Genomic DNA, 25,110 nt, shown 5'->3' with positions numbered 1-25,110 from the left:
GCAGCAGTGCATAGCATGTAACCTGTCCTTAAATATGCAGTAAATGTGAAATGCTTATACAACGTTGTTCCCTGTTCATCAGGAGTTTGTGATAAGAGCGGAACTCGGGAGTAAGGAAGCAGGAGGTGGAGAAGTAGGAAGACTCTGAGACCTTATTTGTTATGCCACTTGGTCTGTGTAGCTGTGCCCATGGACGTAGGCAGGAGTTACTTGTCTGATTCATGGGCTAAGCCCAGAATTATCCTCCCCCAGGATCAGGGCACGCTGCGAGTGTTGCATTAGATGTTTGTAGCTGAGTCGGTTGTGAGGCAAGTTTCTTCTCCACCAACAGATTCCACAGACTCCGATGGTAGCAGCTGCTAAATGTTGCGCAGTGAAGTGAAACTTGTGTACTGGCTCTGCTTTGCTGTTTGTGTCAGGGTGCTTGCAAAGGCAAAATTCAATAGGAACTATTAAGCCCTATTAGAAAAATTGAAGTTTTTCTAGGCTCTCCTCCAAGAACTACAAGCAAGTACGTGATCCATGCATTGTGAGCGTGGGCAGCAGGTAGGGAGTCCCTGGGGTTGCAGTGAGCTACATCAGCCCATGCGAGATGAACCTGAAGTGTGAACCCCGCAGAGAATGGTGCCTGGAAAATGTGAATTCTGCTGCCAGCAATCCCTGCCCTGTCAGCAGATGAGAGAGCGTGACAGGAAGAGAGCAAATGTGAGAAGGCTGCAGGGAGAGAAGCATGTGACACAAACATAAAAGAGGCTGGGATTTAGAGTATAAACCAAATTTATTAATAATGTCCAATAGAACAACTTTAAATACTTTGACATGGCATGGCAAAGGGATAAGGAAGGGTGAGAACAGAAGCATTTATTTTAGGAGTTGGACTCAATGATCCTAGTGGGTCCCTTCCAACTCAGATATTTGATGATCTCTTTGGGGATGTCTGCTTTGTCTGGAAGTGGACGGGCATGGGATGTTTTGTCAAGAGCAGTGAGTTCATCAGGGTGAAGATAATCGCCTAACAGGGAAACAGGATGAGTTACAGTCTGGGCAGCTGGGGCATGGGATGTGATCTCATTGCAGGTAAGACACCGCAGCTGTAGAGGACAACTAAGTCTTGTCTATTGAGTGGAGGGTGAGGAGGTTAAATGCTAGAGAGCTCCTGGGAAACAAGACACGAGAATCTTACCGTGTATTATTGTAGAGAGAAAAATCCTCTGGACTGTTTGTGTGGTACTCCTTTAATGGCCACAGAGGCCTTGACCTTCAGTAAATTACTCAGGATTTTTCCCTGAAGCGGCTCACAAGTTGCTTTTATCCTTTGGCAGATTCACCTTTGGGCTCATCTGCTGCTTTCCTCGTATTTAATCTGAAGATTAGGTGATGCTATTTCTGGTGAATGCTGGGCAGACCTAGCTATTAACCTTTCACTGGAGAGCAAAGATGCCATTATCGGTGAGCTGATAAGAGCTATCCATAAAGCTCTGATTAAGCACCAGAATTTAACTTACTTTTCTTCTTATGATATGCTCATAAATGCAAGCCGAAAGGAAATGTGTTAATGTTCATGCCAGCTAAGGCAGGTAGCGAGGCTTCACGGAGAGCCAAGGTGAGTGCTCGTGGGCTGTAATGTAGCTGTGCCTCCTCATTGCCTCCTGGAAAGGGTGGGTTAACCTGAGCAGGGACAGGCTGAGGAATTTTCTTCTATTGCATCAGCCTGACCCCCAGAGTGCTGGGCAGGCTGGTGCTCCCTGGGCATGGCTTGCACTTGCTCTTGAGCGTGTCCTGAACGAGGAAGACTTTTGCGTTATTAACTTTGATCTGCACCAAAAAAAGAAGAACTCAGGTAGGAGTTGCGGTGTCTGGTCCTAATTGCAAAATGCCGTGTTGTTGAAAGCCTGATCACCCTCCGAGCAGGTGTGAGAAGCAGGACAAGGCCAGGAGGGCAGAATTCAGAGGCGTGTCGGGGTGCTCTCAGCCTGTGCTCACACCTAGCAGCCTCCACCTGCCCTTTGCGTCAACGTCGGCTCTTACCTGCTATTTCATGGTGAGTAGCTACCAAAAGATCTGGTGGGTGTTGGGAAGAGGCTGGTAGAAGGAAACAAGTGCTATTTGGTATTGCATCCAGCAGCGTGGGGACGTCCCTGAGCCGGAGGAGCTTAGCCAGGGCTGTCGGGGTAAGTGCTTGTCAGCAAAGGGATGTGCCAGCCCCTGCTCGAAGGAACAGACCGTGGGAGATCTGCTGTGGAGCACCGACAACAGAATACAATGCAGCCAGTGTGAAACATCTCCACAAGTGCAGTACAGCAGTTAGCATCTTCCGGATCTGCGTGGATATACGTTTTGCAGAGTCGCAATCCAGCCTCCTGTGCCTCACGGATAAATAAAGGCACCTGATCAAGTGGTAAAGCTGAGACACCGGCTGGAGGGAAAGGTGGTGTTTTAAAAGCACTTTTTGTAAAGACCCTTTGGAAACTTCCTGGGATCTAAAGCCAAACTTCTGTCACCAGAGCTAAGAGCACAAAGTGGTTTTGCAGCATTAGGAGGAGAAAGGCCTCGAGGAGGGAGCAAGCTCGGGTGATAAAGGGATATTGCTGGGGAAGAGAAAGCTTCTGTCGAGCAGTTTAGAAGGCCTGTGTGTGTTATCTTTCCCAAACATGGGGATTTTGTTAGGGCTTAGCTTTTATTTGCTCTTTCCCACCCACACCTAAGCACAGCGATGTTCCTGCAGCACCCAGCAGAGGCCATGAGATGCTTATGGACCGTTTCCTCCCAGCTGCTCTCTCCCGTGTCCTCCTGCAACGAACCCCTTGAAAATCCCACAACTTTTGCTCCTTGGGAGGTGCCTCCTCTTTGGATTCATCTCTGGGGGGAGCTGCAGCCTTCTGCGGGGGGCTGGACTGTCCTGGTCCCCCCTGCACCCCCTGTGCTGTGGGTGGCTCAGCCTGCAAGTCCTGCTGCCCCAAGGGATGGCTTGAAAGACGGCTTGTCTGTCCCAGGGGCTGCCCTGGAGGCTCACCGGGCACCCTACGAGGGAGCGCTGGCCTTTTAGCCCCAAGGGCTTGCGTTTGGAGGGTGGAGGGGGGCTAACGCCCCATGGCTGCCTGAGCCACGGCCTGGTCTCAAGCCAAGAGGTGGGGCAGGTCCTGAGGGAGAGAGGGTAGGGGTGGTAACTAGGATGGGGGAAAATCTAGAGGGAGAAACTTGGCCCCACGTAAAAAGGGGTCACCTGGAAAGTCTCCGGAGGGGCTGAGGCAGCCGTGCTGCTCCTAGGTCTGCCCGAGAGAGGGCAAACAGTCCAGGCCGTTCTCCGACCCCGCCGAAGAGTCCCGGGAAGACCGGCCCTGGAGAAAGCGGATGATTTTGTCGATTGTGGCCTCCTGGTACTCGTGGGACCATCTGCGTTTGAGAGGAAAACTGAAGTTACCTTTTTTTGTTGTGCGAGATGCCACGAGCCAGCTCAGCGCATGTGAGCCGGGGGGCAGAGTCCCCCTTCCTCCACCCCAGCTCTCCGGGAGCACCCCTTTTCCCCTCGGGAAATGCAGAAACACTGGATGCTACAGCAAAACCCCTTCCCCCTGGGGAACGCAGGGCAGGAGGGCTGCGGGCAGCTCGGGGTGCTCCTGCCTGGGGGACCGGGGGCCCAAGGACGGGCGTCCTCCCATCGGCAGTGGGGAGGCAGCTCCGCGATCCAGAGCAGAACCGCGGTGGGGACCTTTGCTCCCTGGCGCTCCGGAGTATCTGAAGTGACTCAGCTTCCCTTTGGCCTCTTCTACCTCCCTCATCTCTTTCTCCCCAGTTTCCTTGTGCTCTTTGCTACTGCTTATGCAAGCCGTTCTCTGCTCGTGTCGAGGAACCAGCCCCGTGGTGCCAGTTCCTCCCTACTCACTTGATGCCATTAAATTTCAGGACAGCCCTCATGTCCTTGGGAAGGGTTTCTGGGTCAGGCCACTCAAAATGGTCTGTAACGGGTACAATGTTCTTTCCAGAGTTCAAGGCTGTCACAATCTCCTGCAGGAACACCAAGTGCTCGGGTTATGGCCTGCGCCAGCCCATCACCACCGGGCTCCCACCCGTCGGCGTCTCCTACCTTGTGCACCCAGTCCTTGCACTCGGGGTCTGCCATGCACTTATCCAGCGCGTTGGGCGAGAGGACCAGCACAAAGTTGCGGGCGCTCAGGACGCTCTGGGTCAGCTTGTCCTCGAACTTCCCTGCCTCCAGCTTCTCCACGTCGATGAAGACGCTGAAGCCGTGCAGCTGCAGGTGGACCTTCAGCAGGCTGGTGGCGAGAGGAGACGGCGCCCGGGCTTCGTGCGCTGTCCCACCACGTCGGCCAAGACGTTGTGAGACCGAGGAGCAGCAGAGGGCACGGCCCTTGAGATGCCAGCTGCCAGCCCAGCCTGCTTACAGGCGGCCGGGCTCATGCAGAAGACAAGGAGCAGGACACCAGCACCCTGCTGCCGCCTCCTGCGGCTCCACCAGCATAGTGCAAGAAGAGGGTGAGTCAGTGTCAGAGGGGGGTGGCAGTGATGGGACTGGGAATTTGCTGGATCGCCATGCAGCTTTTGGTGCTTGTTGTCCCCGCCTGCACAGCAGATTTTGGCAGCTCCCCCCTCCCCTTCATGGCTCCGTGCCCTTACCCCAGCGCCGTGACGCCGCCCGCAGCACCCACCTGGCCAGCTGCGAGCCGGTGCTCCTCCGGTAGCTGATAAACACGTCGGTCCCATCCGATGCAGTTTGCAGCGTTATAGGGGAGTGAAGCATTTCTAAGGCACAACAAACAGCAACCAAAAATTAAAAAGTGCCCGACCACTCGTCCCAAACGACCCCCAAGGCTTGTCCCCGCGCAGCCGGCGGTGGCGGCACCCGCACCCCTTGCGGCGGAGAGGATGCGGACGCGGTGGAAGCCGGTGGCGATGTGGCAGTCGTCCTGCAGCTGCTGCTCCGTCACGCGGTGCAGGAAGCTGCGGTTGATGCCGCAGGTCAGCAGGTTGTAGGTGTACTGCCGGAACTTGGGGTCGATGCCGCCCAGCCAGTCGGCCAGGTTGCTGCGGTCGCAGGTGGAGTAGTTGGCGAAGGTTTTCAGCTCCGTCAGCTCCCGGAAAAACCTGGCAGAGGAAAAAGTAAACGTGTGGGGAAGGCCCCCTTCCCCTGCTGGACCAGGCAGGACCTGGAGATGTTTGGCGGCACATCTTTAGCTGCGACAGGGGGTGCGCACCAACATGCCGCGGTGCAGAATGAACAAAATGGGGACAAACGTCTGCGTGGCTGTGGTTGTGCAGGTCCTCAGGGCGCAGAGGCACGAGGAGCTCAGCTAAGGGACAAGGGGCTCGGTAAGTTCACCCCATTCTGGGTAACCTGCAGCCTCCCACCTCAGTTTCTATGCCACAGCTGGCCTCTCCCCACCCCACACCTGCACGTCGCATCCTCTGGGTCACATACTGCTCTGGAAAAGCCCTGGCAGTCCAAATTTCCCATTCGGGGAATCCCTCTTCTTGTCCTTGCAAGAGGCACACGCCTTCTCCCTGGCTCTGCCGGCATGGTGCTGACTGTGTGTGAGGCCAGCGTGCCCTGGTAGCGCTCCTACCTCTTACGGGTGATGCTGGAGGCCATCCCCAGGTCCTCCTGCAGCTCCTCCTCCGTCAGCCTCAGGAGAATGTCCCCGTCCACCTGGTGGTCCTGCCGAGAGAAATCCGGGCTGGAGACCCAGACCTGTGGGGCACTACGCTCAGGCCCATGGGACTGATAGAGGCCTGGCACCCACAAGAGCCCTGTCCCCAAATATTTGGGCTAAAGTTTCTCCCTGGGACAGCAGCCCTTGCTTGGTGCATGCAGAGGGATGTGGGAGAGGATGGCAGGGCCACCCAGTGCTGATGGGTGTGGGGGGCAGCTGGGCATGGGAAAACTCTTGGGTGAGTTTTTTGCACCTCTGCTGCGGGATGGGGCAGCAGGACCCACGCGGGTGCCCCCGCGCCATCACGCAGCCCTACCAGGAAGCTCTGGCAGTATTTGTTGAATCCGATCTGCTGCAGCCACGTCTGCACCTCGCAGGGCTTCCAGTTGGGCACCGTGGGCAGGATGCGCCGAGGAACCTCCTCCCCTATCATGCGCAGCACCTTTTTGGCCAGGGAGGAGGTGGTGCTGCTGGTGGAGTAGCACACCACCCGCTTCAGGCTCTGTGTGGCCCCGATCTCGCTGAAAATCTGCGGACACGAAGGGAAGGGGTGTCGCTTTGCTTCCCCAGCCCCGTGCTGGGACTAGGGTGCTGGGTGAGCTCAGGGGGGCACAAAACACACTGAGATGCAGCGGCAGCACCTTTTCCTTTTGGCACCTCCTTCCCGGGGCCAACCTCCCCTTTTACCTTCGTTTGCTTCTGCCTGGTTTTGATGGCAGCCTCGGCGCAGAGGTAGAAGGCAGCGATGCACTGTGCCTCCAGCCTCGAGCTGTCCAGCAAGGGGACCAGGCGCTGCAGGTCCTCGGCCGTCCTGCCCTGGCTGTTGTCGCTGCTGCCCAGCATGCGGCACGCGAAGCGCTCCGGGTCCAGCGAGGCGATGAAGGGCTCCACGAGCGCCAGCGTCCCCGAGCGCTCCACCTCCTTCTCGATCTCCTTGTTGGTGGCCAGCACCGTGATGGCCAGGCAGGCGTGCAGGCGGATCAGTTCGTCGTCCCGGGAGAACACCAGCGGGAAAAGCCACTCGGCCGTCCTCTTCTCGATCATCAGGCGCTGGTTGGCCTGCCCGCCGTGCATGGCGCAGTTGGCCAAGGCCATGGCGCAGTGCCGCAGCACGACGGGGTCCGTCCAGCGGCACCAGTAGAGGATGGCATCCAGGCCCCCGTCGGAGATGAGCTGGGAGCAGGTCTCCTCGGTGTGCTTGAACATGTGCTCCAGGATCCCGGAGACGCTCTGCGCCAGTGGGGGGATGTCCCGCTCCTTGGCTAAATTCAGGATCACCCCCAGACCGATCCGAGCAATCCGATCCCTGCAGGAAGGAGAGGTGCAGGCGGGTGAGGGCCTTGGTGGTGTGTGCCCCACGACAGCCAGGTGTCTCCCCGTGGGTCACAGCTGCCAGACGTGCCACCAGGCTGCGGCACAGCGAGATGTGACGGGCCTTGGAGGAGGTGACCACCGTGCCCGTCTCTCCAGCTCCGGGTAAGACACATGTAGGAACCAGCAGTGCAGGGTGGGCTAAGGCCAGGCAGATCTGTTCAGCCAGCTCTCCTGGGTGCGTGTGAGCTGCTTCGTGCTCAGGGCTGAAAGCCCGTTTGCCCCCAGCCAGCGCTGTCCTCTGGCTGCTCTGTGACCTGCTGGGATGTGGGCTGAAGAAGGGGGAAACAGCAGGCACTTGGCTGCCCTGCGTGAGGAGCAGCACTCTCCTGGCCTTAGACATGAATGATTTTAGTGGCTCTGCTCCGTTTGCAAGCACGGCTGCCCCGTGCTGTTCCCACAGAACCCAAACCCTTGATGGCAGCGACGTGTTCGCCCCCCGGTGATGCTGGGGCCGAGGGCACCGCAGCCTCCCCACGCTGGCAGGCAGGACGGGCGTTTCTGGGAAGCCTGCAGCCCGCGTGGCTGGGGCTGACCTTGGGGCAGATTTGGCAGCAAACGTCGTGGAGAGCTCTGGAAAAAAAATCCTGCACCCTGCGGCTGGCTCCCAGCCCGGCCGGGGGGCGGGTGGCAGCCACGGCCCCCCAGGTCAGCGGTGAGGGGCTGGGGGCTACAAACTGCTCCTGGGGCAGAGACGGCAGCTCCGGCAGTGCTGTCTCCTGCCAGGAAGATAAGTGCTGGGCTCAGACCGTGCCACCGGTTTCCTGGGATTAATTCCACTCTAGTGGACCTGCCCGATTTAGCTGCTGCTCCTTTTTCCTGCCACAGCACTCACCGGGGGCCAGGCTGCGAGTCCACGACCCGACAGCGCGGTGCGTTGTGCCTGAGGCTGGGGCAGGACCATGAGCTCTGGCCAGGCTTCCTCAGCGTGCTCCCAATGTGCTGGTTTGGGGCAGGCTGGGCTCGGGCGCACTGCGCCAAAACTGGCTGCCCAGCCCCAAAACTGGAGCCTCAGGAGCTGTCTGCTGATTTGGGGTTTTGGGCAAAGGGATGAGCAGCGACCACGGGGATGGAGAGAAACCCCCGGGCTGTTCAGGTGGTGGCTGTGCGCTCAGGCGTGCCGGGTGCCACGTGTGCATGCTTGTACATGCCTCGTGCACACACGTGCACACACGCACACTTCCATCCGTGCCGATGCTCTGGCAGAGCCAGCTGCATGCCCTCACCTGTCCCGGGGCGCAGCGCGTGCATCTCCAGCCTCCGATCGAGGAGCCACGGGCTGGGGGCTCCCAGGGCCACCAACCGGCCCCCTCCTTACAGCCTCCACTCCACCCCGTCAGCAGCAGGAAATTTCCGGGCACCAGCTCCATCCTCCTCCTCCTCCCGCTGTGGTGATGGCTAAGGGGTAGCCGTGCCTCTCACCCTCCGGGTCAGATGCTCTGGGCCAGCCAACCTGTCCCAGCTCGCCCACAGAGGGCTTTTTGGGGACACCTGGGTGGCCGTGGGCTGGGGGTGGCTCGTGAGGATGCCCCGCTCCTCGCCAGCATCCCCTGTGCTGGGGCTGCTCCTGCTTCTCCAGCCACGGGTCAGGGCATTGCCCAGGGACCCCGCATGCAAGTGGGGGGCTGCGGCACGGAGCAGAGGGGTTTGGCGAGCTGGGAGTGCCCGGAGCAGGGAAATGTGGGGGACGCGGGTGGAAGAAATCCCTGCTGCGTGAGGCAGGGAAGGCTTTTTGCAGACTCACCTGTTTTCTGCCACCAGGATCTGCTCCAGGAGCTTCCCCGCCTGGCACTTGGTCTCCAGCTCCGCCGTGTAGAGCAGGTTGAGCAGCAGGTCCAGGCCTCCCTCCAGGCGGATCACGTCGCACAGCACTTTGGCCACGTCCCTCCCCAGCGTGGGCATCCCCCAGGCCTCCTCCACCAGCTGGAAAACCTCGCCGATGGCCTTCCTCAGCTCGGCGGGGCCGGCCGCCTGCTTGGCGCAGGCGATGGAGTGCTGCAGGGCGGGCAGGATGCGGTCCAGGGCCGCCCGCACATCCGTGTTCACCCCCGGAGAAACCTCACGGCGCTCCGTGGAGCTGCCACCACCGGCCCAGCACCCCGCCTGGCTCACGCACTCGGGCACCGCCAGCCTCTCCGCGCCCGACATGGCGAAGAAGCGGCACAGTTTGTAGACGGAGACGAGCAGGGTGAGCACCATCCGCAGCCCCTAGCGCAGCATCCTCAGCACCCGCCGGGCCCGCCCAGGCAGGGACAGCGGGCTCTTTTTTTTTTTTTTTTTTTTTTGGGGGGGGGGACACCCCTGAGCTGTGTGGGGTGGGGCTGGAAGCGATGGCACAGCCGCCTCGCCAGGGCCAGGCTCAGCATCCCAGCTCCCCAGCAGCTGATGTCACCCGCGCCAGGCGCCGCCTCTCCGAGGAGGGGCTCCTCCGCAGCAGCCCCCTCCTCGCTGCAGATGCTCTGCCGGACCCCCAGCCCTCCTCTTGCAGCCCCTGCTGTCCCCCCATCACCCCCAGGGACCCCCCCCTGTTGCCTTTGTGGCCGACCTCCTTGGGACCCTCCGCACCCAGAGCCGGGGAAGGGGGTGCAGGGCGATGGCACAGCAGTGGCCGTGGTCACAGCGTGGCCGTGGCCCTCTTGGCTCTGTGGCTTGGATGTATTTTCTCTCATTGTGGTGGGCTGAGCAGCTCCCCTGGCCGTGGCGGAAATTCAGAGCAGCTCTTCTGGGTGGGCTCGGGATTTGCATGATAAAAGAAAGAGCAGAGGCAGCCTGGGCCCCTTTTATTTTCTTTTTCCAGGCCGGACGTGCTCAGGGCAGAAATGCTTGGGATGCTGCTCGCCAGTGCTGGGAGGAGCAGCTTAAATCCTTGGCTCCAAAAGCAGCCTGCTGCCAGCTCAGACTGGGACTTAAATTCAAGTTGAGGTTTTAATGCCACGGAGCTGCTTTTAATCCTCTCTGAAGCCAATACACAGGGACAGACGCAGGAAGGGACCTTAGCTCACGGCAGCAGACAGTAAACAAGGCGACCCGAGCGGCGCAGGACTGCCGCAGACCCTCGGCACAGAACAGTAAGAGATTTCCCGATAAGCTGTTATCAGTCCCGGGCAGCGATACGGGTGGTGGTGCGGCACGGCGGGAGGGTTCGCTGCCTCAGAGGGGGCAAAAATCAAACCGTTCCCCTTCAGCTCCCCCTGACAAGCCCCGAGAGCTTTGTTTCGCTCCCTTTTGCTTTTGGGGAGGGATTTCAAGCAGCAGAGATGTGCCGGGAGATTGGTGGGGACCGGGAGCGGCCGGAGGGCAGCTGGTGAGCTTGGGACGAGCCGATCAGCAGGAGCAGCTCCAAGCCCAGCCCTTCTCGTCCCAGCCACCCCAAAAGCCTCGCAGGGCTTGCACCCAGGGGTGACGCAGCTGAGACCGAGGGGCAGGAGGGGTCAGGGGGGCTGCAGGAGAAGCCCTGCCCCACCAGCCCGCTGCTGGTGGCTCTCCAAGGCTCTCCCTGCGGGTGGAAGCGCGTTTCTCGACACCAAGCCGGACTCTTCCCAGCAAGGGTGGGAGCAGCCAGTGCCGGGAACTGCCCTTGGCAGAGGCAAAGCCCGTGGAGAAGCGGGCAGTGGCACCGCCAGCCTGCTCGCTGTCTTCTTTCCCCAAAACCCATCACTTTTTGAAGCCCGTCGTGGCAACGCTGCCACTCTGGGCTGGGCAGACCCCAGCGGAGCTCCTGGCCCAGCAGTGCCGTGCAGCGAGACCTGCTGGAGGTGGTGTTGCCGTTGCCTCGTGCGCGTTTGCTCCTTGCCCCGATTAAATAACCATCCCGGAGTTATCAGGAGCTGTCGAAAGAGCTGAGTCGACATTAATTAGTAACTGAAAAGATTTGTCGGAAAGGGAATGATGGGAGCAAAATACACAGCCTTTTGTTTGCCTACCGCAGTGAAAACGCACGGGGCTTCCCCTCTGCCACCCGGCCACTCACCCCCGGCCCCTGCTCCGTGGGCGCAGCGGTGGCAGCGGCCCCATCCCGCGCCTGCCTCCCTTGGGGCTTCCCACTTCTGCTTCCAGCCTGGCCGCCGTTGAGAAAGTCAGAAATCCCCAAATCCTCCCCAAAACAGTGCTGTTCTAAGACAGCGTAACCCAGAGCTTTTCCCTTCACCCTCTGAGGGCTGCTCGGGCTGCGGGGGCGAGCGGGCAGGGGCAGCGAGCGCCTCTGCCCCTTCTCCCTCCGCGTTGACCTTGCCCTGTTTGTTTTCCCCGGCCGGGGCAGGCTGAGCAAACAGCGGATGCTGGGGCCCCGGCGGCGGCCACTCTCCAGCCCGCTCAGTCGCAGGAGGGCTGCGCTCCCGGCTGCCCACCATGAGGCTGCTGCTGCCTGTCCTGGCGCTGGCCCTGCTCGCCCCGGCCCGTGCTGCTGAAGGTGAGCCCCAGCCCCGCTCGCTGCCCGCGGGTGCAGCTGGTGTGGGGGAACGGCGTGACGGCGGGGGAGCCCTGGGTGAATCCCCCCCAGCGTGGTCCTGCACAAATCGGGGACTGTGGCTGCATGGGGGGGGGGGAGCGGGGAACGGCGCCCCCATAGCCCCCGGGGGTGGGTGTCCATGTTGGGTCCCCTCAATCTGGATGTGACCACGTTTGCCTTCACCCCGCGGTGCTCCTTCCGTGCCCGGTGTCCCTTGCAGAGTCCTGCGAGGGTCGCTGCGATGAGGGCTTCAACGCGATGCAGAAGTGCCAGTGCGACACGCTCTGCGTGTACTACCAGAGCTGCTGCAGTGACTACTCCACCGTCTGCAAAGCCAAAGGTACCGGCCCCGCTGCCCCCCATGTCCCTGCCACCGGCCTCGGGGTTCCTGGAAGCGTCCCAGGCCACCAGCTCTGGCCCTGCTCTGCACACACCCGTGTCCGCGGGGGGATGGCAGGGCTGGGCTTTAGCGCTGGGGTGCTGCTGCGCCGGGTGTTTTCGGCATCCAGCTCAGTGCCGTCTATAGCGTGTGGCCCCGCGGGTCTGGGAGCACCCAAACCCTGCGTGGGGACACCCAGGGCTCCCTGGGACTGACCTGTCCCCTCCCGCAGTGACCCGGGGAGATGTCTTCGCCTTGCCAGAGGACGACTACCTCGACTACGACCTCCCTATCGACACCGGCACGGTGCCGCCCACTGGGGCAGCAGCGCCCACAAGAGCTCCCACGGAACCCCCCACGTCCCTGCCCACGGTGTCGGAGGACGAGTGGGGCACCGAGGAGCCGCTGGTGGAGACGGAGGAGCCCGTGCAGGAGCTGCCCACCACTACCCCCTCCGACGGGATCACGGATCAGGGCTCCGAGGATGAAACCGAGGAGCTGTGCAGCAGGAAACCTTTCAACGCCTTCACCGACCTGAAGAACGGATCCCTTTACGCTTTCCGAGGTACCCTGGGGCCCTTTCCCCGGCACGTACCGCCAAGCTGGAACCCTACCTCCCACCTCCCACATCCCCTCTCTCTGCAGGGAAGTATTTCTACGAGCTGGACGAGAGCAGCGTGCGGCCCGGCTACCCCAAGCTCATCAGCGACGTCTGGGGCATCGAGGGCCCCATCGACGCGGCCTTCACACGCATCAACTGCCAGGGCAAGACGTACCTCTTCAAGGTGGGTGCCAGATGTCCCCAAATCACCGTGGCTGTCCCCAGAGCACCCGTGCCTGGGGACTCCACCCCGGTTTGCTGACTGCCCCCCCCGTCCCCGTTGCACCCCCAGGGCAGCCAGTACTGGCGCTTCGACGATGGGGCCCTGGACCCCGGGTACCCGCGCAACATCTCCGATGGCTTCGAAGGCATCCCCAACAACATCGACGCCGCCTTCGCCCTCCCGGCGCACAGCTTCCACGGCAATGAGCGAGTCTATTTCTTCAAGGGTAAGGCACGAAACCACCGCGATGCCCACAGGGGCTGTGAGTGCCCGAGCACCGTGCTGACCGCCCCGCGTCCTTCCCGCAGACAAGTACTACTGGTCCTACGACTTCGCCCACCAGCCCACGCAGGCCGAGTGCGAGAAGTCCTCGCCCTCCACCGTGTTCAACCACTACGCCTTCATGAACCGCGACAGCTGGGAGGACATCTTCCAGATCCTCTTCGGCAGCAGGATGAGTACGCGCAGGGCCAGGACGCGGCGCGGTGCCTGGGGCTGCGGTGCCAGGCTGTGTGTGGGACCCCCCCCTTGCCCCGACCCCCTGTGCTCAGCCCCCATCCAGCCCCTGCCACCCTCATGTCCCACGCTGCCGAGCCCGTCACAGTCACCTCACAAAGCAGTGTTACTCTCGGGGGCTGTTTATTCCCACTGGAGCTAAAGACGTTGTAGGAAACCCCAACACAAGGCAGGAGAAATGAGAGGAGGAGAAGAGGAGAGGGTGCTCAGCACCAGCGGGGCTGTTCCCAGCCTTGGGGTTGGCACGGGTTGGATCCAGGCTCTGCCTCCCCGTGTCCCCGTCACACGTCCCATCCGGGTGGGGACCCTTCGGAGCACCCTTATGCCATGGGACAGGCGCTGGGGGCTGTCTGTGGGGCAGACGCCGGCTCCTGCACGTCTCTTCTCCCCCCTAACTCTCCCTCTGCCTCCCTGCCAGTCGGGGCGAGCGGCCCGCGGTACATCAGCAGAGACTGGCGGGGGGTCCCGAGCCAGCTGGACGCTGCCATGGCCGGCAGGATCTACGTGGCGTCGCAGCAGCCCCGCCGGAGGAAGTCCCGTCGCCAGCGCAAGAGGTACAAGAACCAACGGTCGCTGAATTTGGGGTTCTGGGGCTGGCTGCAGAACGACTCCGACTCCACGGACGCCGAAAGCGACTGGCTGTCGGGATCCCAGTGCGAGACCCTCCAGAGCGTCTACTTCTTCGTCGGGGGTGAGTCTGGGGAGCTGCAGGGTGGGGACCCCCCCCGGGGCTGGGGGGGCTCCTCTGGCTCTGCGCCATCCCCGAGCTCCAGGATGCTGTGGGGCTGGCGGCGAGGGCTGGCAGCGGCCCCAAACCCATGCTGACAGCCCCCTCTGTCCCCCCCCCCAGACAAATACTACCGCGTCAACCTGCGCACCAAGCGCGTGGACCTGGTGCAGCCCCGCTACCCGCGCTCCATCGCCCAGTACTGGCTGGACTGCCCGCAGCCCGGGGAGGAGAGCACCTGAAGCGGGCCCAGCACCACGGCCCGTAGCTAGACCGAAATAAACCGCGAGCGCCGTGCAGGCTGGAGGGTCGGTCTGTCTGTCTGTCTGTCTGTCCGTCAGGGCGAAATTGGCCACCCGTGGGCCGTGCGGTCCTTGTGCTCTGTTGTGCCCCATCTGTAGCCAGGCTGGGGCTGGTTACAGGGTGCAGGGTCCCCCCTGCTGGTCCCGGCTCCGGTGCGGCTCTGGCAGCTCAGATCTGCTCCGCCAGCCAGCCCGGGGCCTCTTCCCACTGCGGCAGAGGGACAGCTCCGGCGGCTGGCGGCCGGGAGCCGGCAGGGTCAGGTCTCCAGCACCCCAGGATCAGGCCCGCAGCCCCATGGGGCACACGCCAGACCCCGAGGCTCTGCCTGTCCCACCCCGCTCACCTCCAGGCTCTGGCAGGACTGGGCCTGGCCACGGTGGGGCCGAAGGCACAACCCTTCTCTCGGGGCTGGGCCAGCGCTCGGGGCCCGGTGGCTCCCGGCTGTCCCGTGGCGCCGGGTGCCGCCGAGATGAGCTCCGGCTCCTTCCCTGGCTCCTGCCATGAGCAAAACCCCGACTTACCGCCTCCCCACATCCCCGGGGCTTTCCCGAGATGATGCCCCGGGGTCGGCCCCATCCCCATCTCTCACCGCTTTCCCTGGTGTGGCCGGGAGCCGGGCAGAGCCGCGTCCTCCTGGCCGGGCAGCGGGATGCCGAGGGGGACCGGCTGTGGCACGGGGAGCCCCGGCAGCACCTGGGGGCCGAGCGGAGCTGTCAGGGTGCTGCTGCGCCCTGCCTGGCCCCTCGGAAGGGACACAAAATGTACCTGGGGCACGATGGCATCGGGCAGACTGGGGCAGCACTGGGGGCAACCGGAGGCAGGAGGCAGTTTCTGCAAGAGAGAGAGGGCAGAAGGTGTTTGTGCAGCCTCCTTGCAGCCTGCACGGGAATGCCCGCGGTCCCCGCGCTCACCGGCAGCTGGTGCCCGGAGGCGGGTGTCGCGTGGGGCTGCCGGAGCTGCGTGGGGTGGCCGAGCGGGACGTGGGTGCTCCGGAGAGGGACCTGGCTGCCGCAGGAGCTGCGGGGGGCTCTGCAGGATGGGACGGCTGGGATGTCACCGCCAGGGTCTGGGGACTTGTGGGGCTGCCTGGGGAGCAGTGAGGGAGCAGGGCAGGGCATGGGCAGCCTCCAGCGAGCCTCCGAGCCCTGCCTCCGGAGCCTCCCTGAAGCAAACATCCACATCCCTGGGAGAGGCAGGCACTGAGTGCTGCCCGGCCGGGGGGCTCTGGCTGCTCCTCCGGCTCCTGGAGTCCCTGTTTGTGGGTCCTGCATGTGCCAGCGGGACCCCCCCGTACCTGAGCTGCTCGTTCTCCACCACGAAGTCCCGCAGGAGGCCGTAGAGGCTGGGCCAGGCTGGGGCTCCCTCCGACAGGAGCTGCCCTTCGGGTGGGGGGCAGCGCGGCCCCATGTGGCCGTACTTGCCCGCCCAGCCCGGCTGTGCCCCCGGCCTCGGGGGGGTCCCCAGCACCTCCTCACTCCTCGTCGGCACCGTGGGCAGGCAGAGCTGCTGGCGCAGGGAGAGGTTCTCCAGCTGCAGGGCCCGGATCTCTTCCTCCAAGGTTTGCAGCAGCTTCTCCCGGGGGACCTGGGAGCACGACGGGGTGGCTCGGGGGGGTCCCGGCAGCGGGGCTGAGCATCCTGCCCCTGCCCACAGCCGTACCCTGTTGGACACGGGCCTGGTGGTGACCCTGCGGGCTCGGCTGGCGTAGTGCAGCGTGCTCAGCGTCTCCGAGAGGCAGCGCGAGGACGGGGAGATGCAGGCGACCTGCCGACGAGGAGAAGCCGCAGGTGAGCCTCCAGCCAGCGCGATCCCCATCCCCATCCAGCCTTTCCCTCCGTGGGGCAAGACCCCGTGGCTCTGTGCACCCCAGACCCCCCTGCCCAGCCTCCTCCATGCACGTACCATCAGCGTGATGCCCCAGCCGCCCAGGGAGCGGGCCAGCAGCCGGGTGAGCTTGCTGTCCCTGTAGGGAATGTGTGTCCGCTTCCCTTGGGGCTTGGCCAGCAGGGAGATGCAGTGTCCTGCGGGAGGACGAGCCACAAAGCGTGTGTCGGGGCTGTGACGGGGTCCGGCAGCCGCTGCAGGGGGTCCCCAGCTCTTACCCAGCGCCAGGAGGCTGCGGTTGATGTTGTTGGCCTCCACGCAGAGCTCCCCGGTGGAGCCGGTGTCCTTCACCCGCTCGCTGCCGGCCAGGTCCACGAAGCACAGCGTGCCCTGCTTGCTGGGGCTGGTGCTGGGCTGGAGGGGGGGCGACACACACTGCGGGATAAATGCTCTGGTCCTGCGTCCCTCCTGCCCCTTCCCCATTGCCTGCTGCAGTGCCCAGCCCCACCAAAAACATCCTCGGGGAGCAGGACACAGCCACAGAGCCAGGGCCCCCCCCAGCCCTCCCCCGTGTGCCCGGAGCAGGATTTGTGCTCACGGCTCGGCTGCGGATGTGGATGGTCAGGAGAGCGTGGCTGCGGCTCGAGTGCCTGTTGAGGGCATGCGCAGAGGTCCGGCGCCTCCGGGAACCTGCCGGGATGGAGAGCTGCAGGGGGGGCACCGCTGGGTGCAGCACCTCCCGAATGTGCCCCACGTGGCCCCTGCCCCGGCACCTTGCAGGAGCAGGTCGACGATGGCCTCCAGGCTCTCGAAGTCCACGCTGAGCTGGTTCTCCGCGTAGAAGCCGCGGGTTTTGCTCCAGCGCAGGGGCAGGGCGCACGGCGGCCCCGGGCTCAGCAGGTCCCTGACCTGGGGGGGGATGGCGGAGGGGAGGCAGCGGGGACGGGGCAGGGGGTGGCAGCGGGGCCGGGCTGGGCGGCCGTGCAGGCGCCTACCTGCTCGTTGTAGATCTCCAGGTAGGAGGCACTGAGCGCCAGGCTGGGGCTGCGGCTCCGGCTGTGCTCCAGGAGGCAGGCGAAGGATCTCTGCATCAGCCCCAGCACAGCCGGGGCCGCAGGCTGGGCCTCGCTCTGTGGAGGCCGAGCGGTCACAGCGCGTCCTCACCTCCCGCCCGCTCCCACCACGGGGCGCGAGGAGCCCATCCTGCCGTCGGGGCTGGTGCTGTACCTGCCCCAGAGGCCCCATCAGGGTGTAGGTCTTCCCCGAGCCCGTCTGTCCGAAGGCGAAGACGGTGCAGGAGAAGCTGGGGAAGGAGGCCGAGCCTCAGGCATGGCCCCAGGCTGCGGTGTAGAGATGCCACCTCCCGGCCCCGTCCCGGCAATGCAGACCTCGCCGTGGGGCCTGCACGGCTCCCGCGTGGTGGGGACGTGGGGATGGGGGGGCTCAAGGGGGGGCTCACCCGTCTATCGCCAGCTCCACCAGCTGCCTCATCCTGCTGCCCTCGAAGACAGCCTCCTGCGAGGCGCCCGCGTCGAAGACGGCACTGAACCCGAAGGTGGCGTCGTGCCTGGCCGCGCTCACCTGGGGACGGTGGCGGTGGTTCGGGGTGGGTGGGGGGGGAACCACGGCCCCTGGCCCCCCTGGGGAGGTGGCACTTACGTGGACGGTGCCGTCGCCCAGGCTGTGCACCACCCGCCGGTCACCTCGGCGTGTCTCCGTGCAGGTCAGCGGCCGGACCCTAACCGGGGGGTGAGGGGGGACACAGAGGTGTCACCGCCTGGGGACCCCGGGGAGCCCCGCTGCGCCCCTGGACCAGGCGAGGCTGGTGCTGCGTCCGATCCCTGCCATGTCCCCAAGCCCACCGCGTCCCCCTTACCTCAGCACCACCCTCAGGCGCGTTTCCTTCCCCACCGCGGGTCCCTCCTGCTCCGCTCCGGGGCTCCTTGGGGGAACAGGGGGCGGCGGGGTGGTGGGTGTCCCCACGTGCGGGGCACCCCGAGGAGAGGGACCCGAGGCCATGCCGTGCTCGTGCTTTCCTCCTGTCCCCACTGCGCCCCAGCGCCTGGCAGGGGACGGAGTGCAGCATCCCCCACGTCCCCGCACAGGGACACCCCTGTCCCCCCACCCCAGCGTTTTTGGGGTGCCAGCCCCCCCCCCCCAGCCACCCAGGCGGCCACGTTGGCTGCTCAGGCCCTGGTCACTGTGGCACGGGGTGGCCTCAGTCCCCTCCGTCTCCCATGGACTTACGGTCGCCGCGGGCCCCGTGGGAGCGTTGTGGGCCTCATGCCCTGTCGGGGCTCCCAGCCCCGCTCGCCCTCCGCCTCCATTCGCCCCCCCTGCACCCCTCGCTCGGGGTGGTGGTGGCGGCACCTGCTTGGCCCTGCTGGGAGCCACCACCAGCCGGCCCCGGGCCGCCCCGCACAACTGGTACCACCGCTCGGTTAAACATTGACCCGTGCCAGCCCCGCGGGACAGCCGTGGTGACACGGGGGGAGGGGGGGGGAAGGGGCTGGGGGCAGGCGGTGGGTGCTGCACGGAGACATCTTGTCCTGGGGACGGGGCGCGGGGGGGGGGTGGCCGCTATCAGCTGGGCTCCCCAACGTGCTGGCACCGGACCCCTGAGCCCCCCTCCTCGGTCTGGGTTCCTCTGGGTGCTGCCTCTTGGGGGGAGCCGTCGAGGGGGGGGTGGGGGGGCAGTGCTGGGAGCTGGCGGGGTTCCTGGGGCCGGAGGTGCTGGGGGCACCGTCCCCGAGCCCCGCGGGGTGCTGCCGTCGGGGGGCACCCACCGGGGAAGCATCCCCGGGAGAGAACCGGGGAGGGGAGCTGGGGGGGGGGGGCCCGGTGAGCACCGCCCGCTCGGGGCGGTCCCAGCACCCCCCCCCATCCACCCCGGGAGGGGATAAAAAAGCGGGTCGGCGGCGGGGCCGGGGGGGAGCCGGGCAGGATGAGTGCGGCCCCGGGCACCCCCCGCGCCCCCCAGCCGCTGCTCCGCTTCCCCGACGGGGCGGGCGGACCGGGCGGCGGGCGGGGGGCGGCGGCGGCGGAGGGGGGGGGGGAGAACCGGTCCCCGGGACCCCCGGGGGGGCCACGGAAGCGGCGGCGAACCACGTTCAGCCGGGGGCAGCTGTGGGAGCTGGAGCGGGCCTTTGCCGCCGTGCCCTACCCGGACATCGCCACCCGGGAGCGCCTGGCCGAGCTCACGCAGCTGCCCGAGGCCAAGATCCAGGTGAGCGGGGCCGGGGGACCCCCCCGGCAGGGTGTCCCCAACCTCCTTCCATCCCTCCCGGTGTCTCATTGCCTCCCCCCAGGTCTGGTTCCAGAACCGCCGTGCCCGCAGGATCCGCAGCGCCAAACCGGAGCCGCCGCCGTCGCCGCCACCCGGGGAGCGGGATCTGCCCGTGGTGCCCCCCGACGGCACCAGCCCCGTCCCCATCCCGCCAGCACCCCACAGCCCCGCTCGGGGCCTCCCCACCTCGCTGGGCTCCATCTCCGACCTCATCTACAGCGCGGCCATCACCAACCTGGGTGAGCCGTAGCCACGGCGAGGCCCCCCCCCCCCCCCTACCCTGGCACCGGGGGTTTATCGCCCTGATTTCATTAGGGTGCGGAATTACCGCCGGGCCCCACGGTCCCTGCGATGCCACCCAATATCCTAAATGCCGGTGAGGCCGTGGCGGGGCCAGCTCCCCCATCAGCCCCCCCCCCCCCGGCTTAATACCGCCTAATCTTTTGGAGAAATACCTTAATCTGAGGCAGTATCCGCGGATGATTGTGGCGCGGCCGCCCCTAATCCGCGGGCACGTTCGCAGGTGCCGGCAGATCTCCCCGTATCGGATATTAAAGCGTGGTCGCAGAGGGGCTTAGCTGCCATCAGAGCATTAATCGCCGTGTCCCGCCCTGGCTCGGTGCCTGCCCGCCAGGTGTCTGCGTCCCCCGGGGTCCGGCCGTGCCCCCCTCCTCACCGCAGGGCCCTGGGGGCACCCGCTGGGCTCCGCTCCGCGCTCAGCGGCACCAGAGAAGCCCCCGGGCTCCTCACGGGGCTTTTTTCCCTCCCCGTCCACACAAGCCGGGCGTCTTTTGGTGGGTCAGGCACGGAGCAAAGGCCCCTCGCTGCCCTGTCTGCCTGCGGCGCCCCGCCACGGGGCACGGTGCTGCTCCGCTTCCCCCCGTACTTCCCCCCCTGCAGGGGCTCCAGGCTCCTTTTGGCACCCCCCCCAGCCGCAGGACCACGGGTCAGGAGCTGTGGCAGCCCCCGGGGCGACCCTCTCCCCGTGTGAGGACTCGGTACGAGCTACGTGGAGGGGACGCCTGCTTGCTGAGCTTTTCGGGACAAGGCCAAGCTGGGCGTCAACCCCAACGCCGCCACACCAGGTGCTGTCGTCCTGAACAGATCTGCGAGGAGGGGGGAAAGCTCCCGTCACCAATGTGGTACTGCCACGCTGGTCACGAGTGAATAACGAGTGAGTAACGCGCTCCTTAAAGCACGTGGGGGAGCGGGTGGGAGCAGGGAGGCCGGGCAAAGTGAGGGCGCTGCTTCCTGCAGGAGACAGAGCACGACGCGGGGTGCGGAGGGAGAGGGAAGGTTCGCGGCTGGCTGCGATGGCTTTGACGTGCCAAGTCAGCGAGCCGCATGGCAGGAAGGAGGCTGAGAACACAACGGTGTATATTTGCAGAACGAAAGCACAGCGGCTTCACAGAGCTGGAACAGCACCAGCTCACGCTCCTCTCCGTGTTGGGGTGGTAAAAGCTCACAGCCGTTCCCTCTTCTGCTCTGCAGCTGCATGATTTTTAATCCATGATTCGTTTCGGGAATGTTAAGGAGCGGGAAGCGAGGTCCACCAGACGCCAACGCCGAGATGAGCCTGCCCCAAACAAATGCCTCCTGGGGTGGGCCAAAGCCTCCAGCGCAGCACGAGCACCACAGCTCAGGGGGATGCGCGTGGCTACAGCTTCCCAAGGTCCCCTTCGAGGGTCCGCACCATGACATACAGCTCTGCCAAGCCAACCACCGAGGCCACGATTACCGCTGAGAGGACGCGCTGAGGACGCAAAAAGAGAGAAAAGTGACCACGTGTGAACGGTGAAGCTGCTGCTTGGTGCCAGGGAGCGTCTGCTGCTCCTGCCCGGCCGTGCAGAGCGCCCCACGAGCAGGCTCACTCACCGCCGCGGTCTCCACGAAGACGTACCGGCTGCCCAGGTACGTGCAGGCAAACGCGGCCACCACGGTGACGATGAAGTTGAAGACGGTGATGACCACGGCTTTAACGGAGCGAACTGGAGAGAAGGGAAAAGAGGATCGCTTTTAGGTAAGGCTGGGGGAACAGGGCGGGGGGCAAGCCGTAAAACTGCCGAGTGAATCTGCCTGCGACTGCCTCCGCTGGGCTACGGGAAGGCTCGAGAATTCACACGCTTTGTGCCCCCAGAAATACTTGTAAGATGGGCCGCTCTTTTACTCAAGGAACACTTCTGTGCATTAACTCCCGGCGAGATGCCGTTGCTCTGAGAGGGAACAGCTGCCTGAGGCCAACTGCTAGCGACGCGACGCTTCCTGACTGACTTCTCTGCCTCTCGGTACGCGCTGCCAGGTGCCAGCCACTCACTTTGCCTCCCAAAGTCGGCTAGGGTCCCACCTCGGTTCATGTCCTAAAAGAAGGGATTAAAACAACTTGTATTCTGTTGCATTTTAACGTTAACTGCAGAATAAAAGCAATACCAATACCCTGTCCTGTCCCTCGGATCCAGTCAGAAGTTTGGGAAGCTCCCGCGGGGCCCTCCACAGAGATTTCTGGATTTATGCTTGTGGCCTGATTCGGTGATAACAAGAAGGGGTAATTTTTAATCAAAGCATTTCTTGGAGATCTCTTACGTGGGGTCTGAAGATCTGTCTTTAAGAGACCCTAGAGGATTTCACCTTGTCATCTGACAAGCGTGGGCTTGTCAAAACGGTCACTGTTCACAAAGATCTCACTCAACCCTGTTTTTACCTTGACACGAATGACCTCACTTCAAAACTATAGCAAACATAGAACAGTTCAGAAAATGGCAGCACAAATGCTCACAGTAAAATATTTACATAAGACGCTTAGTCTCCCAGATCAAAACCTGACAACTTTTGGCAAGATGAGCTGCTCCAAAAAGTCAGTGCCTTCTATTCCACACTCCCCATAACCCTGTCCTGCCTGTCTGGCCTCAGCACCGCACCTATTGTTCCCAGGTATTCACAGCGTGCGCTCCTTAGGTCCCCGCCCCCCTCCCCTCTGCACTGCATTCATTCTATAAGAAAATTCATTTGGCTGTTGGGTTGTTTTTGGCCATGCTTTTGAGGATGAGTCACGATGGGGCAGTCGGCAATGCACAGACACACGTGACAGCATCATAGGTTTAGAAAGCTAAGAAACTTCTCCTGTTCTTCACGCCAGTACCAGCTTGAAGACGAACTGGTGGGCAACACGGGTGTGACAGGGCAGGATGTTTTTTTTGCCTTTAAGACGGATGGATTTTCATTCTCCTGGCCCCTCGGTTTTGCCTCAGGAGCATCGAAGGCAATGCAGGAGGGGTCGGACCTCTCGGGGTGCATGGTGGGGGAGCTATCCTTGTCTAGGCCCCTCACCTGGCCGGTGACATTGCGGGTCATCCGCCGGTACTCCTCGTTGGCCAGCCTGGCCTTGATCCGCTCCAGCCGCGCCACCAGCTCGGGGTTCTGGGGGCAGAGCAGAGCTCCCGTCAGGGCCGCGGGACGAGGGGGCCCCCAGCCCGCCCCCGGCCCTCACCTACCCGCGGCTGCACCGGCACCTCGGGCACGGCGATCTCGCTGCCTTCCAGGAGCTGGTAGAGGAACAGCGGCGACCCTGCGGGCGGGACGAGGGGGCGGTTAACGGACATTAACGGACATTAACGGACATTAACGGCGGCGCGGCCCGGCCGAGCAGGCCCGGCACAGCCCACCTGCCTCCCGCAGCCCGCCGTGCAGCCTCCTCAGCAAGCTAAAGGGCACCAGGGCGCCCTCAGACCCCACAGCGTCCCGCAGCTCGTCCCGCAGCGCGGCGGGGAGCCCGGCCAGCTCCTCTCCCTCCACCGCTCTCCTCAGGCGCGGCCCTGCCCTGACGGCGTCCGCCATCTTGGCCCGCGGCCTCCGTCACCTAGGCGACGCGGGGCACCATAGAGAGGAGCGGGCTAGAGCGCCCCCTCGGCGGGAAGGGAAGGGAGGGGGGAGCGGCGGCGGCGGCGGGGGGGGCGCGCGGTGCATTGTGGGCCGGCGGCGGGATGTCGGGCGGCGCGGCTCGGCGGTACGTGGCGGCGGCGCTGGGCCGGTGCCGGGCCCGGGGGCTGCCGCTGTGGGAGCCGCTGAGGGAACGGCTCCCGGGACGCGGGGCGCCGCCTCTGGGAGTCGGGGGAGGGACGGCGGCCGCCGCCGTCCTGCCGCTGTTGCCGCCGTTGCCGCCGCGGAGGCACCTGTCGTCGCGGTGAGGCCTTGGGGGGGGGGCGTTGCTGAGGGGGTTTTGGGTGTGCTGGGGGGGGGTGAGGTGCTGTTGAGGGTGCTGAGAGGGGGTTTAGGGGGGTGCTGACGGGGGTGAGAGAGCGCTGAGGGGGCTGTGAGGGGTTTTGGGGGTGCTGACGGGGATTGGGGGTCGCTGAGGGGGCTGTCAGGGGGTTTAAGAGGGTGCCGGGGGGAGTTAGGGGGTGCTGAGGGGGCTGTGAGGGAGTTTTAGGAGTGGTGAGGGGAGTTGGGGGGCGCTGACAGGGGTGAGGGGGTGCTGAAGGGACTGCGAGGGGGTTTGGGGGGTGCTGAGGGGGATTGAGGGGTGCTGAGGGGGTTTAGGGGGTACTGAGGGGGGTTGGGGGGCCCTGAGGGGGGCTTTGGGGGGTGCAGAGGGGGGTTGAGGGGCACTGAGGGGGCTGTGAGGGGGTGTTAGGGGGTGCTGAGGGGGTTGGGAGGTACTGAAGGGTTTTGGGATGTGCTGAGGGGGGTTTTGGGGAGGTGCTGAGGGGGGTTGGGAGATGCTGAGGGGGTGCTGAGGGGGTTTTGGGGTGCTGGGTCACTGTGGGAGGTGGGCCTGGAGTAGATGGGGGGGGACCTGGGGTAGGGCATGCTGAAGGGGTGCTGAGGGGGGGCTGGAGGGGTGAGGTGGGAAAAGGGGAGTCTGGGAGGGGTGAGGTGGGAAAGGAGGGGTTTGGGGGCTCTGAGTGGGGACAAGGTGGGAAAGAGGGGGCTTGGGGGGGGGGGGGTGAGGTGGGAAAAGGGGGATCTGGCAGTGCCTGGGGGGTGAGGGGGGAAAGAAGGGATCTAGGAGGGTCCTGGAGGGGAGGGCAGGTGGGAAAGGTGGGATCTGGGGGTGTCTGGGCGGCGAGGTGGGAAATGAGGGTTGGGGGGGGGTACTGGGAGCGGAGGGCCGGGGAGCAGGGCTCTGGCAGGGGCGCACAGTGCCCTCCGGGAGGCTCGGGGCTGGGGCTCAGCTCTTTGTGCGCCCTGCACAGCGCGGTGCTGGGGACAAGCCGCCTCTCTGCTCCTAGGAACCGTCCCGAGGGCAAAGTGCTGGAGACAGTGGGGGTGTTCGAGGCACCGAAGCAGCATGGCAAATATGAGACGGGCCAGGTGAGCGCTCTGGGGGAGCGGCGCTGACCCTCCAGGCTCCTTCCACAGCCGTCGGGTAGCTGCGGGATCCGCAGCGTAGTGGTAGAAGGCCAGAGGTTCCACAGATCAGCGTGCCTCGTCCCTGCTGTGTCTGCAGTTTGTCAGTCATCTGACAGTAGCAAGTTGATAAGAATCTGCACCACGACAGAGCCGCTCGTGCAGAGATAATTTGCTCTGCAGGTTTTGTTTAAGCGTTTTCTCCCCTTAGCAGCAAAAGAACCAGTTGCTGAATGTGAGACACAACAACTAAACTTGTCGTTGGTGCGTGTGCGACTCGCAGATCTGTTTGTGTTCCTGAGCAGTCCCTTCTGTCCTGCTCTCCTCTCTGCACTTGGGATGTTCCAGAACTTTATTACTGGTGTAGCCATTCAGTTTTATGGGATAGAGACGACGTGAATTTGTTCTCTCGTCCCAAACT

At 63.9% G+C, this 25,110-nt stretch overlaps 7 protein-coding genes across 15 annotated transcripts in view; 4 read left to right on the top strand and 3 right to left on the bottom strand.

Annotated features, from left to right (window-relative positions):
* Positions 1-3,094: 3,094 nt before the first annotated feature.
* SARM1 (sterile alpha and TIR motif containing 1) lies at positions 3,095-9,507 on the bottom strand. Of its 2 annotated transcripts, XM_066979873.1 has the most exons (10): positions 9,157-9,505; positions 8,785-9,035; positions 6,357-6,975; positions 5,986-6,198; positions 5,583-5,674; positions 4,868-5,103; positions 4,668-4,761; positions 4,085-4,274; positions 3,884-4,005; positions 3,096-3,393 (listed from the first exon to the last, which is right to left on the bottom strand). In XM_066979873.1, the coding sequence occupies exons 2-10, from the start codon at positions 8,940-8,942 to the stop codon at positions 3,264-3,266; spliced, it is 1,854 nt and encodes a 617-aa protein (XP_066835974.1). In that variant the 5' UTR covers positions 8,943-9,035; positions 9,157-9,505; the 3' UTR covers positions 3,096-3,263. The 2 variants fall into 2 exon arrangements, with proteins under 2 accessions (XP_013056821.2, XP_066835974.1); XM_013201367.3 differs by having other exon boundaries at positions 3,095-3,393; positions 8,785-9,507.
* A 351-nt stretch (positions 9,508-9,858) lies between these two features.
* Positions 9,859-14,240, top strand: VTN (vitronectin). 2 transcript variants are annotated; one of them, XM_048067946.2, is made up of 9 exons: positions 9,859-10,108; positions 11,299-11,448; positions 11,708-11,827; positions 12,099-12,431; positions 12,512-12,651; positions 12,760-12,916; positions 12,999-13,148; positions 13,625-13,897; positions 14,057-14,240. In XM_048067946.2, exons 2-9 carry the CDS (start codon positions 11,388-11,390, stop codon positions 14,173-14,175), a joined length of 1,353 nt encoding a protein of 450 aa, XP_047923903.2. In that variant the 5' UTR covers positions 9,859-10,108; positions 11,299-11,387; the 3' UTR covers positions 14,176-14,240. The 2 variants fall into 2 exon arrangements, with proteins under 2 accessions (XP_047923903.2, XP_066835976.1); XM_066979875.1 differs by having other exon boundaries at positions 9,859-10,109; positions 11,290-11,448.
* On the bottom strand, positions 13,313-18,515 carry KIF12 (kinesin family member 12). 4 transcript variants are annotated; one of them, XM_066979870.1, is made up of 16 exons: positions 18,308-18,504; positions 17,937-18,122; positions 17,720-17,798; positions 17,520-17,641; positions 17,288-17,363; positions 17,056-17,190; positions 16,834-16,969; positions 16,659-16,750; positions 16,339-16,474; positions 16,139-16,257; positions 15,896-16,000; positions 15,531-15,820; positions 15,148-15,322; positions 14,826-15,067; positions 14,580-14,731; positions 13,313-14,469 (listed from the first exon to the last, which is right to left on the bottom strand). In XM_066979870.1, the coding sequence occupies exons 1-16, from the start codon at positions 18,385-18,387 to the stop codon at positions 14,405-14,407; spliced, it is 2,190 nt and encodes a 729-aa protein (XP_066835971.1). In that variant the 5' UTR covers positions 18,388-18,504; the 3' UTR covers positions 13,313-14,404. The 4 variants fall into 4 exon arrangements, with proteins under 4 accessions (XP_066835971.1, XP_066835970.1, XP_066835972.1 ...); XM_066979869.1 differs by having other exon boundaries at positions 14,826-14,929; positions 15,002-15,067; positions 16,659-16,969; positions 17,056-17,363; positions 18,308-18,508; XM_066979871.1 differs by having other exon boundaries at positions 14,826-14,929; positions 15,002-15,067; positions 16,659-16,969; ... (1 more) ...; positions 17,937-18,002; positions 18,308-18,507.
* The window catches only part of TSR1 (TSR1 ribosome maturation factor), a 27,256-nt gene continuing 15,555 nt past the window's right edge, over positions 13,410-25,110 (top strand). The window contains exon 1 of the mRNA XM_066979867.1: positions 13,410-13,421. The gene's annotated coding sequence lies outside the window, so the exon portion shown is untranslated. The remainder of the gene's footprint in view (positions 13,422-25,110) is intronic.
* On the top strand, positions 18,588-19,598 carry SEBOX (SEBOX homeobox). The gene is made up of 2 exons (XM_048067934.2): positions 18,588-19,286; positions 19,369-19,598. The coding sequence occupies exons 1-2, from the start codon at positions 19,005-19,007 to the stop codon at positions 19,594-19,596; spliced, it is 510 nt and encodes a 169-aa protein (XP_047923891.2). The 5' UTR covers positions 18,588-19,004; the 3' UTR covers positions 19,597-19,598.
* Positions 20,702-23,220, bottom strand: TMEM199 (transmembrane protein 199). Of its 3 annotated transcripts, none has more exons than XM_048067948.2 (6): positions 23,006-23,220; positions 22,835-22,908; positions 22,671-22,760; positions 21,490-21,703; positions 21,222-21,334; positions 20,702-21,099 (listed from the first exon to the last, which is right to left on the bottom strand). In XM_048067948.2, exons 1-6 carry the CDS (start codon positions 23,175-23,177, stop codon positions 21,004-21,006), a joined length of 759 nt encoding a protein of 252 aa, XP_047923905.2. In that variant the 5' UTR covers positions 23,178-23,220; the 3' UTR covers positions 20,702-21,003. The 3 variants fall into 3 exon arrangements, with proteins under 3 accessions (XP_047923905.2, XP_047923906.2, XP_047923907.2); XM_048067949.2 differs by having other exon boundaries at positions 21,514-21,703; XM_048067950.2 differs by having other exon boundaries at positions 21,661-21,703.
* POLDIP2 (DNA polymerase delta interacting protein 2) overlaps positions 23,292-25,110 on the top strand; it is an 8,746-nt gene continuing 6,927 nt past the window's right edge. For both annotated transcript variants that reach the window (XM_066979877.1, XM_066979876.1), the window contains exons 1-2: positions 23,292-23,523; positions 24,572-24,653. In XM_066979877.1, the coding sequence (XP_066835978.1) occupies positions 23,324-23,523; positions 24,572-24,653 (282 nt within the window). In that variant the 5' untranslated portion in view covers positions 23,292-23,323. The remainder of the gene's footprint in view (positions 23,524-24,571; positions 24,654-25,110) is intronic.

This window comes from Anser cygnoides, chromosome 18, assembly GCF_040182565.1.
Source record: "Anser cygnoides isolate HZ-2024a breed goose chromosome 18, Taihu_goose_T2T_genome, whole genome shotgun sequence".
Lineage (NCBI taxonomy): Eukaryota > Metazoa > Chordata > Aves > Anseriformes > Anatidae > Anser > Anser cygnoides.
This window is presented reverse-complemented; position numbering and strand designations above follow the sequence as displayed.